The 14,002-nt window shown below is 39.2% G+C and overlaps 1 protein-coding gene across 5 annotated transcripts in view; it reads left to right on the forward strand.

The window, feature by feature from the left end:
- The first annotated feature begins 5,579 nt into the window (after positions 1-5,579).
- SHQ1 (SHQ1, H/ACA ribonucleoprotein assembly factor) overlaps positions 5,580-14,002 on the forward strand; it is a 60,687-nt gene continuing 52,264 nt past the window's right edge. For 4 of the 5 annotated variants that reach the window (XM_054838775.1, XM_054838772.1, XM_054838774.1 and 1 more), the window contains exons 1-6: positions 5,580-5,636; positions 7,683-7,865; positions 8,897-8,961; positions 9,845-9,967; positions 10,735-10,886; positions 12,532-12,644. In XM_054838775.1, coding sequence (XP_054694750.1) covers positions 7,723-7,865; positions 8,897-8,961; positions 9,845-9,967; positions 10,735-10,886; positions 12,532-12,644 — 596 coding nt within the window. In that variant the 5' untranslated portion in view covers positions 5,580-5,636; positions 7,683-7,722. The remainder of the gene's footprint in view (positions 5,637-7,682; positions 7,866-8,896; positions 8,962-9,844; positions 9,968-10,734; positions 10,887-12,531; positions 12,645-14,002) is intronic. The other variant, XM_054838773.1, reaches the window with a different exon arrangement.

Raw genomic sequence — 14,002 nt, forward strand, 5'->3', positions numbered from 1 at the left:
CCACGGTTTATCACCCACCTACACACTATTCTTGTCCCGCCTGCCTCAAAGGCAGGTTGTATCGGGATAAACAGCAACACTTGCAGAACAGCGAAGGAGTATAAGCATTCACTTACTTTTGGGTGGCTTTGGACTTGTCCAACTGATCAAGTTACTTAGCCAGTCTTCTGTGCAATGTCAGCAGAGATCGCAACACTCTGAATTTCACAGAAATAAATCCTACTTAGGTTTGTAACCTGATTTATTGCCTTTAAATGTACGGTATGACAGAAATACAAGTATTCTTGATGCCCCGCAGAGCTTGAGTATAAGCTGCACAAAGAATGGAGACATTCTTGGAATGGAGAGAGCAGGGAAAGAAGAGCCTCGCGTGTCCCCATGGTGTTAGTACTGGAAGTGAACTAGACTGTGTGGCTGCTGCCAGCTCTGGGGGCTGCTGTGCAGTGCAGTGCAGTGACCACACGCTGCTGAACTGCACTGGAGAAGGGCTATGGGGTGGATGCCTCTCACCTCTGTGGAGGTGTGCTCTCTGCAGGGCTATTTCATCTGTTAGTTTTCAAATAAATGCTCAGTGCTACAACTATCATGTGGAGATCATGGCTGAAGTCACAGCGCTACCTGCAGGGACGCATTACACTTCAGACTGGTAGCGAGGTAGGCTGTGAGGACAGTCTCTCGTATTTTCAGATCAGGACCTTGCCAAGGTAAGGCATCAGCATATGTAAATTATGCATCTCACGCAAAAGGGTGAACCTCCTGCTGCACAGCCCTACTCTGTAAAGTCAGGCTTACTTTTAGGATAAATCTTTCAAGAGTTGGTCCTTCACTACTTAAATGGCTTTCTCTTGGCAGTAAAACTACACAGCCTGGCCATTTTATACCGCTATTGCGACAGGCCTTTGCCAATGGTATCTCAAAATACACTTTACCTTAGTACCAACGCAAATGCAATGAACAATTATTGTTTCAGAATTTCATCCAACTCAGATTCTGAGCAGATGTAAAAATATAAATTACTTCATGCTAAGAGAAAATAGCAATACTAAATGAGAAACTACAGAAAAACCACAATGCATAAACATATGCTCTTTTCTGAGACTATACGTACTACAATAAACCCTACCAAACTTTATACTTAATAAAAAAAATGAGTACCAGTATCAACCGCCTGAAATCCTCAACCTGTACAAATGTGCCATTTCATACTATCAATAAAATCTCTTTCATATATAGCAGATGTGTTAGCAATGTCTCTATAAAAATATCAAGGTAAACATCATGAAATCTGAAAAACATTCCAAGGGATTTTAGAGACTTTTCTCCTTGTTTCTGTGACACGCAGTAGTGTACCACTTACCTCCTCCCACTTGTACCATTTTCTTTCAGATGATATCGTGCAAATATCAACTTCCGTGCCACCGGTGTGCATGCTCAAAATCAGTTCCACTGCTGGACTGAAAGAGCTTCAAATCAGCGCTGCTGAATCCACTGCACTCTCCAAAGTGTTCAACTTCAGCAGCGAAGCAATGGACTGGCCACGATGTCTTGATACATGACAGTGGCCCCTGAGATATTCAGTCAAACCGATGGCTTAGATCTAAAACAATAGTGAGAGCCAGCTTAAGTAAAACTTCATATATTTTAGACTTGAACAAATGTGTTAATACCCAGTGTGTTTGGCATTTTTTGTATCGCAGACACAATATCATGGCATTGTTGTATATATTAAAAGGCAAATAATTCAAAGGCCTTTACTACAATGTAAGATTTTTTATGTAGCTCTGTAAGGAAGTAATTTAAAGCATAGTTATATTTTGAGAAAATCTTAAAAATGAAGCCTTCTTAGTCAATTTTATTTTTCTGAATTACAATTTCTAAGGTTGTCTAAGAGGTGCTATTTTCTGCAGCAGCCAAAGATTCAAGCAACTAAATGCAAGAGTAAATGACTGTGTTAAAAGAGCCAGGTTCCCAGGAACAGAGCTATAACAAAAATACTCCCTCTACAGATCAGGCATAGAAGGAAAATTATACCACACCCTACCTAGTGAGTAATAAATTTCAAAAACTCACTGTCCGACAACCGAGCTAAAAACCCAGACTAGCAAACAAAGGTGTCTATATGCTACTTCTGGAGTGTAAGTTGAACAACTCCAAGGGCTCTTAACACACAAGAGACCACAACAGATCCCTGGGAAGCTGTTCAAAAACCTGAAAGTTGCTTCAGCCCAAAAAACCACATTTGTCACAAATATGTGCTGTACTCAATGTCCCTGCCTACTCCATGGCTTAGCAGTGGCAGGTCAGGCTCTCACAGAGGTTCCTCAGGGCCTCTGTCTTACAGTTACTAGTATTACAGTTTATGACCTTCAGTCACTAAGAAGCAAAACTATAACTCGATCTCTCACATGCAAACTTTACATATGCCTACTTCAAAGCAAGTCTGACATCTGTCTGGCAGGTAACACCACAAAATGTAACACCAAGAAACACATTACATGTTTACATCCCCGACTGTTACGATTTTATTCTTGTAAAGACTATTGCAAGGTTGATCCTGAATTTACAAAGACCACTATCTAGCCTCTAGAGACACATGTTGTTCTACTTATCTGAAAAATACAGAAGGTCTTTGTGATCCAGGATCCTTCCTTCCTCTGGAGAAATAAAATGAGAACCTTCATTATCTTTGGATAATGGAAACTGCAAGAGAAAAGAGCAAAAATAAAGCTATGAAGATATCATGGTGTTATGAACACAATACTTGGGTAAGTGAAACTCGAAAATCAGATCTACAGGGAAAGGAAACTCAGATTAAAATGCATTGGATTTGGAAAAATGCTTCAGGCCACTTAGACAAAAGAATTCAAAATATTTGTTTTTCAATTGTTTTCAAAGTTAAAGGGAAGAATAACATGAATTTTACTCAAGTGTGCAATGGTATCTTCTAGTTCCATCTCAGGAAAAGCCCTCAATTATCATTTACACTGAATTTTTGCAAAGTGTCTGATAATTACAGAACTACTTCTAGTTGTTTATAAAAATTATAGCACTGATAATTTAGACAATGGAAATAGTTATGTATTGTATTGTATTTCATGATATACTTCACACAGAAATATGTTTTGGTTTGGAACATATACCCACTTTATTTCCATTTGTTTCCTGGGTAGAGAAACAGTTTTATTCCTCTTTTTACTTGTTAAACTAAATGCATACTTTGTATCTGATTACCATTTTTTATGTACATGCCAATTATATGTCTAGAATATAGTATGTATTGTATTTATGGGATTATGCCAGATTTACTTGTTATTATTAGTCACATAGAGTCAATTGTGCTCATAAATTGCAAAGCTTCATGTTTCTGTTTTTCAAAGGGACAGCTAATTACTTGCCCAAAACGTTGTAGATAATGATTTTCATTCTTCAGTGCTCCATTAAACATATCGTAGCCAAATTCACTTCTTCATCAGAAAGATGCACCAAAAGATGTAAAGTAGTATTTCTACATTTTTAAATAAAACTTTTTCATCACAGTTCTAAAAAACTCAGTATGCTTTTTAGAGAAGAAAGCAATATCAATTTCTTAGAGATGCTCCTTCATACTTTACTTGGATGGAAAACACGAATGGCTGATGCACCAGTTTCTTCACTGAAATCTGTATATAAAATCTTCTTTTACAAGGAGAGTATTGCCAGACAAAAAAGGGTGGGAGTTCTTAGACTCTAAAAAGAAAAAAATAATTCTGAGGCAGTCTTGGAAAGTGTCAGTTAGACAAGAGTAAACTCTCCGATGACACTTCTTCCTTATCTTTCATAGACTTGTCTTATGCAAATTCGATCTTACCCAGAGAAGATGGTGCCTACTGGTTCATAATTCAGCTTCCTGTCCAACATTCTCACTAGAGATTACATTGGTAAGGTCCAGAAGTTAATTAGTGCTGAAGTTCTCTGGAAATACATCAGAAGTTTCTGAGGACTTGATCGAGGCTTTGGTCCAAGTCAAATCAGTATCTAAAATTCTTTAGTATTATAAAATGCATTTTATATGCCATGCATCTTCAATTTCTGCATGTAAAAAGATTGGGACACAAGAAAGTTTAGGCTGACTATTAAAACCATCCATCAATTTTAGATCAATGGGGAGAATAATCTATTTTGAAGCAAGTATTTATTTTTTGTGCAGTATTTAAACTGCTGGTTCAGTTCTGCCAAGAGTTTCATGTTTTCTCATGAAGAGGTGTCATATTCAGTGGATTTCCAGCAAGAAAAATCAATCTTTTTCAGCCTGGAAGATTGTTTGTCTATTTAAAAAAAACAACAACCCCCCCCCCCAACCCCTCCATCCCCCCAAAAAAACCCCAAAACTTCATTAGCAGGAGGTACCTAATTATGTTTGGGTTTTTTTTCCCTCCAGGAAAAACATTTAAATCTCTTTCAGAGGGGGCTGGAAGAGAGTCAGTAGCACTTAAAAATGTAGAGAATTATCTGGAACCAGAATACCTTTTATGGTCTAATGACAGAAAAATCAGATTGATTCTATATTGGGTGCTTTATATCAAGATAAGTAAATTATGGCTTTTAAACCAACTTTTCTGCTTTTAGCAATTTTTGAGCTTCTTGTTGCATTTTCTCCTTAATGCTGTATTTCTTTTGATTCATCAGGATCTGCCTCTATTCACATTGCCAATCTTGTTCACATTTAACTGCTGTCTTAGAAGAGACTTACGTACTTGGGAATTCCTGTTCTGACAGTGCTCATGGGGTCACTCTGTTTATTTCCGCAGCCCTCCGCTTCAATGTATTTCAGTTCTTGAAATCATCTAATCCTTACCACCTCAATTTAAATTACATTAGGCCAAACCTTCCATTCCTATTTACTCAGTTCTTAACTTCATTCTCTCCTCTCCAGAGCTGTTTGTTCTCACTGCATGCTTTACTTACACATAAAAGCATTTCTTATATTCTGAGCTGCGAGACACACAATTTATTTTCAGTAGCCCGTTGTTTAAGAAGCAATATCGGACCGTGTCAGGTGCCTACATTTTTAGGTATAGCTGCAGCTATCGCAAAGGAGGAAGGAGCTGAGGGTACGTAGGCAATCCTCACGCTGCAGCACCTCATCCTCTGACAAGTATTTCAATAGATTGATCAGGATGACAGTAGCTAAGGGTTAGGATTCTATCAAACACAGCTTTCGTCTCTTGAGATCGTTAGACAGCCCTTGAATCTGGACGCCTGACACACCGTATCATCGCTTTTGTTACAAAATAAGGCTAGTGGGGGGAACCTGAAGGAAGGATCCCCGTTGCCGGCTGGGCCCAGGGCGCCCCGACAACCACCAGACCGTGAGGGAAAGCCAGGCCCGAGGGGTAGTAGAGGCTCCCTCGGCCTCCCACGGCTCACTTATCGGTACTACCCTCTCACGTCTCTTCCGTTTCTGTTCTCTTCCGAAGGCGGGCACCGGCCAGAAGGGCTGCCCGTGAGGGAGGCGGCCGGGCCGGGCCAGGCCAACCCCTCGGGGCGGAGCTGGTTCCCGCCCCGCCGGCGCTGCTCGCGCATGCGCCCCGCCCGCTTCAGCGCCACACGCGCGCGTGGTGAGGGCGGGAGGCCGTGGGGAGCGGGACGTTGGTGTGGTGAGTGGCGGCCTGATGCCGGGCTGAGCCGCTGCTCGGCGGGGCACGGCCTGAGGGGATCACGGCTCTTCCCGCTCGCGTTACTCGGAGGGCTCGCTCCTCTCACAGGCCTGGGGGGGTGGGAGGGATGGCGGCGGTTCACGGCCCTCGGCGTGGTGCGGGTCTGCTTGCTGGTGGGAGCTCGGCTCGTCCTTTCCCTCACCGCGTCCCCGCGGTCTTAGTGGCTTCTCCGCTTGTCCCGCGGTTGTCAGGGGTGCGGCCGACAGGACTCCTTCTTGTGTGCCCTGCGGTACGGCTTGAAAGTCGGCCTTTGACCCGGTTTAGCGAGCAGAGAAGGGAAATTAGTGGGAAAAATTGGGGGGGGGAGTGGTGGGGTGGTGGAAAGTGCGGCAGCGTTGAGAAGCTCAGGGCGGGAACAGCTGGGCCTGGCTTTGGGGCTGCCGTTCAATGTTATGAACCTCCCGTTTGCGAAAATAAAAATGTAGGCTGGCGTATCATCCTCGAAGGGTCTAAATGAGCCGGTGGATTTTTGTTAGCTCTTATCCCACGTTGTTAGGCAGCGTGTGGTGGTTAAACAGATAAGAAGGGAGCCCACAGACGCGTACATGGGGCTGTAGGTGTTGGTCAAGGCAGGTGTTTCCTATCTGGTTACAACTCGATGAGCACAGGGCAGCTTCTCGGCCTGCAGAGGGTGAGAATGTTGCCCTGGAATCGAGCGATACGGCGAAATGGGGAGTTTGACTTGTTTCATACCTGTCAATTGAAGTCAATATGAATTACCTATATGAAAAAAAAAAAAAGTGGGTAATCTGTTAATTTAGCCCTATTAATGGTTAATGCTCTGTGTTTGCTCATGAAGTGGCCAGAATGGAGGTATGGTTAATAAAGATAACTCTGAAAGTCAGTGAAAAGTAGCTCTTTCCCAGGTAATAGTTCTAGGTTACATTTTTGAGTAAAAATACTTTTGTCTTAAAAGTTAATTTTCAAAAGTGTGTGGTTCTCCCCCTCCACCCCCCAAACAAACAAAACTGGATCCTAAGTTAAACCTAAGGAATTATCTTTCCTTTTAAAGCTATTGAAGAGTCAGACAAGTTGTGTATCAGGTGAATGGTACTGTGTAAATTCCTTTTCTCATGCTAAATATATATGCATGTTCATGTACATACATGCATATGGTTCTGATGGATGTTGACCTAAAATGTCCTTAAAAACACTTGGTGAAGGAGATCCCAGGAGATAATTCAGTTATAACTACTGTATTATTTATGTTTTCTTTGACTGAATCTTCAATAGGAATGGGAGGTTTTTAGGATGCTTTTTCAGGATTTGTGAAAACCCTGCAAACGCATCAAAATAGTAAGCATGTTCACCTTGGACATCCTGAGTGTGTCAACTGCTCATGTTTAAACTATATGGGTAGCTCTTGTGTTGTGAGCCCACTGCAAAGGAGCGTGTTTGACTTACTGTGTCTGTACTATCCCGATGGCTAATGCATTAAATTTCACATGAAGAGCAGTATGCTTAGTGTGTACACTCAGAAAATCTGTTTGCAATGTACTGAATCTATTGCTCGTATACTGGCTAATGTGTGTATGGATTATAAAATACAGTTCTCATTTTTTTTTAAAGTATTATTGTTTTTCATTATTTTCTAATAGGGGTTTGTGATCAGTTCACTAATGAAGTGTAGAGATCTAGTGTCTGCTATGTGTGAAATTATAAACAGCAGTTACAAAAAGCTGCCAAGTTCTAGGACTGAATTTAGTGCATTTTTTATGCAGAATACAATAGGTGCTTTCCTGTGCTCCAAATGTTTGCATTCATTTCCGTTCAATTGTTTCATTAAGATGCAAAAAAGTGGTAACTTCAAATTCTTCATAATGCTTTTTTTTATTGTGTTGCTGTTGTCATGACTCTTCTTCTTGAGCATCTGGAAGATAATTTTTTGAGAATCTGAAATCATGTTCTTACAGAATTTGAAGACACTATTTACTCTCCTAAATTGGAAACTACAATAATCTTTTTCTTGTTTTTCTGTCTTGATAGGGCCACACAGCCAGTGGTTCGTCTTCCTGCTGGATTCATCATGATAACTCCAGCTTTTGAGCTGACCCAGGATCTGGATTTTCTTACAATAATAATCAAAGTACCTTATGCCAGAGCTTCAGAGTTTGACGTGTATTTTGAAGGGGAAGATTTTAAATTTTATGCTAAGCCGTACTTTCTCAGGCACGTAGTGGAAGGATTTTTAAAAAAATTGAACTTTCTTTACTGACTTTGTTTTTTATAATGAACTTCATTTTGGTCCCATCAGAACATTCTTCATCTGCAGCTCTTACACTGTAGACTGCAGACAGCCCATTTTGTGCAAAGAGTTGTTTTTATGCATCTGGCCTCTTTGTTTCTATGCATTAAATCATGTTAAAGGGACTTTAAAGAAATACTTTTCTAAATTTACTTTACAATAGATTTTTAATGGTAAAATGGCAAGACAATTCTCTGGATGTATGCAAGTTGTGTAGAATAAGCGTGTCTTTTTCCCTGTTGAGAGCCAGATACAGTATATTTGGGGAAGAATGGCTTTTGATGCACTCCTGATAACATAAGGGGAGAAAAGTCATGTGAGAGAAGGCAGTAGGAAGTGAGGTTCTAGGCTGCATCTTTTCTCTAGATAGCAAGGTCCTCACTACGCTGAAGGAAGGGAGCAAGAGGCAATCTCAGTATCAAAGCGCTAAGAGAACCTTTGGCATATAAGAGCTGTTAACGTTTATTATTTTCTGTTTCCTGTACGCTTGGACATGCTTCCCCTATATACATTAGTAGACCACAAGGGATTTTAGTGGACTGGTAGAATGCAATTAATTGGTTATTCTGAATAAGCTGTACAAGAACTCTGGATGAGTTCTCATATCCTGTCACTGTGGGTTAGCTTAGAGATTTTAAATTGCAGAATCTTCCAAGTGTTGCACATAGTGCCAAGGGCATCATCTCTGTGGTGGCTGTGACCTCATCCAAGCTGGGAAACCGGGAGTCTCAGATTTTCTCTATCCTAGATGTTCATCTCTTGTACCAACAGTTAGGGAAAAAGGTTTTGAAGTACATGGGGATTTAACTGCATGACTTCCATTAGTATCAACAGGAGTCATGTAGTTATTCCTTTGTACTGCTTTTGGAACGTGCCTTACATTTTTATAGGCTGAGGCGTTAAGTTGCAGAATTAGTCAGGCATTCAATGAGGCATCTGATTTTTTTGCCCGCAGATTGACGCTTCCTGGAAGAATTGTAGAAGATGGCAGAGAAAAAGCATCTTATAATACAGACAAAGGTATTAGTTAATGTTCTTAGTATATGTGTCATTAAAAATGTTACTAACTCTCCAATAATTTATACTTTGCTGCACTGGAATTGCATAGAACTTTAGTGAAATATATGATACTGTAAATAAATGTAAATTTTCTCATATGTTATGTAGTATAAAAATATCTTGCTGAGGATTTATTGGACTTATTTAGGCCATCCTTAAGCACAAAAGAGGTGTTCAGATCTGTCCTAATAATGAAAAAAATATGTACAAGTCCTCTTAAAGCCCTGTAGGGACTAGACGTGTCATTGTACCAAGATCATTAGTCTAGTAAATCTGCAAAGAAGTCAGGTAGTGCTGAGTAGAAATGAGATAATCCTGAGGCAGCCTCTCAGCTATGTCTTAAGAGATAAGACATCAGCCTTTCTCCACACCTTAAGGTGGAAGGTATTTCTGGAATAAAATATGTACCTTCTGGAATTAATGTATTCATTAAAAAAACCAGCAATAAAACCTATAATTTGCTGCTTGCAAAGCCTTTATAACGTGCTTGACTTAAGACAATCAGATTGCTGGATGTGGCTTTCTATGATCTTCTGTTGATTGCTTGATTGGTGGAAAGATTCAAAATCGAATAAAGCTTGTATTCTGTTGGTTTGTGTTTATACAATATGAGTCAAGAGACCACAACTGGTTAAATATTCTCTTTCATGCATGCTTTATCATTAAAATCTTTTTGTGAAACTTGTGAAGTAAGGTTAAGAACACGCACAGACATTTATGCATAGTAACATTCTACCTGCATGTGTCCCACTTTTTGTGAGCCTTTTTCATTAGAGGAAAAATGCATATACTTGTTTGTCTTGGATATTTTAATGCAGTAACTATATTCTGACTTTCCTTTAAGGAACTTTTACAATTCGGTTACCTAAGGAGATTCCTGGCCAATATTTTGAGGGACTGGACATGCTCACATCTCTTTTAGCACCAAAGAAATCAAGATCAGCAAAACCTTTAGTAGAAGAGATAGGTATGACAAATTATTTATACTAGTGATACATGTACATAATGAAATAGTTATAGAATTACATAGTGATATACGTAGAAAAATAGTGTTTCTATTATTGTCTAATCCAAGGTACAAGAAGAGTGTGAATAAATCTGAAAGTATGGATAAGTATAAAAATAAATGTGTTGTAGGTGATATACATGTCATCTTTATAGGCTAAGTTATCTGTATGTTTTTCCAAAATGTGCTTAACATGCTAATCCTCTGTAGGTCTTTGTACCCCTCTAGTGGCTCTATAATACACACACATTTATTTGAGTCTTCTGCTTTCTACAAGGTAGTGCAACTGGACTTGTAGCTCAAATGGTAGAAGCTAATTAAAGCCACAGATTCTAGTGGATGGCTTGCTTAACATCAGTATTTAACAGACAAGAAGGTTTGACTATCTGTGTTTAATTTTTTAATACATATCTTAAATAATTGATAACATCACTTTGCTCCTGTCAAGGTTCTCTTAACATTAAATTCTGATCTTGTTGAAATCAGTGGAACAATTAACTCAGTCTTTGAGTGAGTGTACTTAAAACTTTCAGTGTCCTGGTCTTCATTTTTGAAAGCTGGAGAATTTGGAACAGGACATATGGATTACTCATGTAAGCATCTGCCTCTATGACCAGTGTTGTATATGATGAGAGCGCCTTATTTTGTTATTAGTGTTTGCCTTTTTATTAAATCATACATATTTTCTATGTAATAATTTTCTTTTTCTGACCATGCAATATATGCAGCTGCATCTGCTGAGTTGTCTGAAGAGGAGGAAGAAGAATTTGACTGGGAAATAGAGCAGACCCCTTACAAAGAAAGTGCAGAAAGCACTCTACCACTACAGTACCGTTATGGATTTGGGAATTTGCGGTCAGGGGTGTTCCAGCGGCTGCAGGTAGATGCATTTTTTTCTTTTCCTATTATAACAGTTCTGTGTAACTTCCCTGTTGGGCAAGCTTCCTGGCTCATTCTGTAGTCAGGAGGGGATCATTAGGTAACTGTTCTTCTTCATTATCCCATTCTGTGACTGAGAATATTCAGCTTTTGCATGTAGTAGTACAGACAAGTCCTTGTTCCTGCAGAAGTAGGGGGTGTTCGAGACTGACATAACTGTGTGGCAGAGTCAACTGGCCAGTTTGTTTCTGCAATAATTTCAGTGTTAGAGGAAAACGCTGAATGGGGTCCTTGGTAAAACTGGCTTCTAGAAGTGGGCTGCTGTCACCAGCACGGTTCACTAGCCTGTGAAGGCATGGAGCAAAGGCCTGATGAAGTAGGCCATGTGCCAGGTGAATAGTTCTGGCAAGCTGCAAACTTGTCTCCAGGCTGTTCACAGTCTGCTGTTAGCACTTCTGCTTTCTATTTGGTATTGTCTTCTGTTCTGACTTGAAACATATTTAACATCAATGTACAGTATATTTCAGATGTCATAAATTTTAATTTGTTTTTAAATGAAGAAATTACTCAAAAAACCCCCAAAACCCACCCCACAAAAAACCGCAAACCAAAATAAAGCTGGCTAATCAATAGGTCTTGTTATGGTTGTTGCATTAAAATTTTTTTCATTGTGAAATTCATGGTAATTTTCTCTTTGTACTTTTTATTTTAGACTTGATTTTCTCATAAGACAATAACTTTTGAAGTGTTCACTCTTGGGGGTGTCTGCCTACCTGGTATCTGGGATTTACTAGGGCTATGGTGATGCACTGAAATTTGCTTTTGTGGATTATTTGATAGGATAGGAGCTTTAAAATGCAGTTACTTTGCTCTTGTGCATTCAGCAGTTTCTTTAATTCATGAATAGATTGAAGCTAATCTACAACCTGTAGCATGCTAGGTAGTATAATCATAGTATACAGAGCTGTTATTAAAATAGTAGATGATAATTTTTTGTAGTGTTCTTAGTCTAAACAATTTAAGTTGTAGCTGTTTAAAACAACTTAATTAGGTAACTAACTCATTATTGGATGAATTATAGTATTTTCAGGGTTTGGAGCAGAGGGATTGCTATTTATGGAGAAAGTATTTACATTCTGTTAGGATATATACACTGGTTTATTACCATGAAATTTGTGAAGAAGTACACTTCCCATTAATGTGCCACTACTTAATGATGCTTAAATGGGCACTACCGTTGCCCATTAATGAATGTATGGCCACTTCAGAGTGTGAGAGTAATCTCAAAAGTTGCAAGAGCAGTATCTATGGTTTTTATCTTGTCGTCATGGTTGTTGTTGTTGTGTGCTTTTGTTAAACATTGCAAATTTTGTTGTAATGCAAAATAACCTGCCTGCCTTATGATAAAATGGCCTGAATAGACTTCAAAGTATCATGCATTCTGAGGAGCTTGAAATAATTGAATTTCCTTGGAATTTTCATGTTTTATTTGCAAAATGGAGCCTGAATTTGGAAGATTTGAAAGGGAGATTGAAGAGCAGCTAGGGATTTCAGTGTAATGCTGATAAGCATCCTTCCTAAACTCTTACTAAATCTTGCACATCATACCTGTAGCTTGGTCATAGAATTTTTTGTTCCATTTGCAGGATGAACTCAGTGATGTTATTGACATTAAGGATCCAGACCAAACTCCTGTAGATGAACGTAGGAGGAAACGCCTGGCAGCTGAAGATGCCAAGTTTGAGCCTGATCATTACCTGTGAGTATTGTTTTACTTCACCTGGTCAAGTAAAAGTACCTCAGCTGAAATAATACTAACTTTTTCTTTTCATAAATGATTGAGTTTGAGATCACTTTTGGAAATAATAGCTTTACTTTTTATTTGTCTGTTTCGTTGTCTCATCACAGCAGGCATTAGAGTGTATTCTTAAGTGCGACACTGACACAAGACATTGCTTATCTGTTTTGGGGTTACTGTACTGTTTAATTACTACTTGAGTCTGTATTCAAGCAGGGGCTGCTGTGAACTGTTGCAGAATGTTGTTTCATAGTTCACCACTTCAGAGCAGAGTAGCCAATCCCTGCCAGCATTTTGGGTTATAGATGTCAGAACTTTGTTTTCCCCTTGTGAAACAAGAATTACTGAACCATCCTGGTCTATGAAGAAGTAAATTTGAGTTTTGAAGTTGTGAAGATTTTGTCTTGATTGCTTTGGTTTTTTGCCTTCATCACATGAAACTTTTTTACAGCAGAACGAAGAAAAGTTCCAAACCAAAACTTTGTGTTTCTTTGTGCTTCATCCCATGTAATGAAGGTGGAAATGATTCTTTGTGCCTTTCAAGTTGGAGTATTTCAGGTCGAGTTAGGTTCAGAAACTTCCAGATAAGTAAACTGAATTGAAGCCATGAGATCTATTAACACTGTGATTCCTGCAAGATTGATTTGGTGGGAGAAGAGTGTAGTCCCCAGTAGGGAGGGTTAGTACTTGTGGTGTGTTTGTAGGGAAGAGGTAAGCTTAACCCATTTTGAGTTGTTTCAGAAAGTGTCTCTGCAAACCTGGAATTTTTTCCCAGTCTGTGTTTCAGAGGCAGCTGCATGTGTTTCTGTAGCACATGAAAAGTAGAAAAACTTCCTTGAAACATTACTTGGAAGTACATTTCAGTAGAACCGAAGTAGTTCCTAACCTATAATGGGATACAAATTACAGTAATTGTAAGTTTCCATCTTAGACTCCCTGTTCTAGCCTGGTAGATGAGCTACGACCGTTTAGTTCAATGGCTTGTTTTGGATGCTTCAGAACAGATGGTACCAAAGTTTCTTCAAGAAAAATTGTTTTCCTGTGTACCCTGATGAGAAGGACAGCTCTGGGAGAAACAGTGGCAAACAGAAATGTTCTCTTGCCTTTGAGGAAAATGTACACTCGCTGATACCTTTAAGTTGCTTTATGAAGACACTGAAGGAAGACATCAAAAATCTGTCAGTGTGAGACTGAAGCAAATTATGTTCTGTGTTCAGTAGACTGGGCAGGTTTTGTATGATGATTAAGAAGGTATTAAATTTTCTACATTTTTTTCAGTTCTTAGTATTTATACTATTGTTTGGCTTGAAGAAAAAGCT

The sequence above is a fragment of the Grus americana genome, chromosome 11 (genome assembly GCF_028858705.1).
Source record: "Grus americana isolate bGruAme1 chromosome 11, bGruAme1.mat, whole genome shotgun sequence".
Lineage (NCBI taxonomy): Eukaryota > Metazoa > Chordata > Aves > Gruiformes > Gruidae > Grus > Grus americana.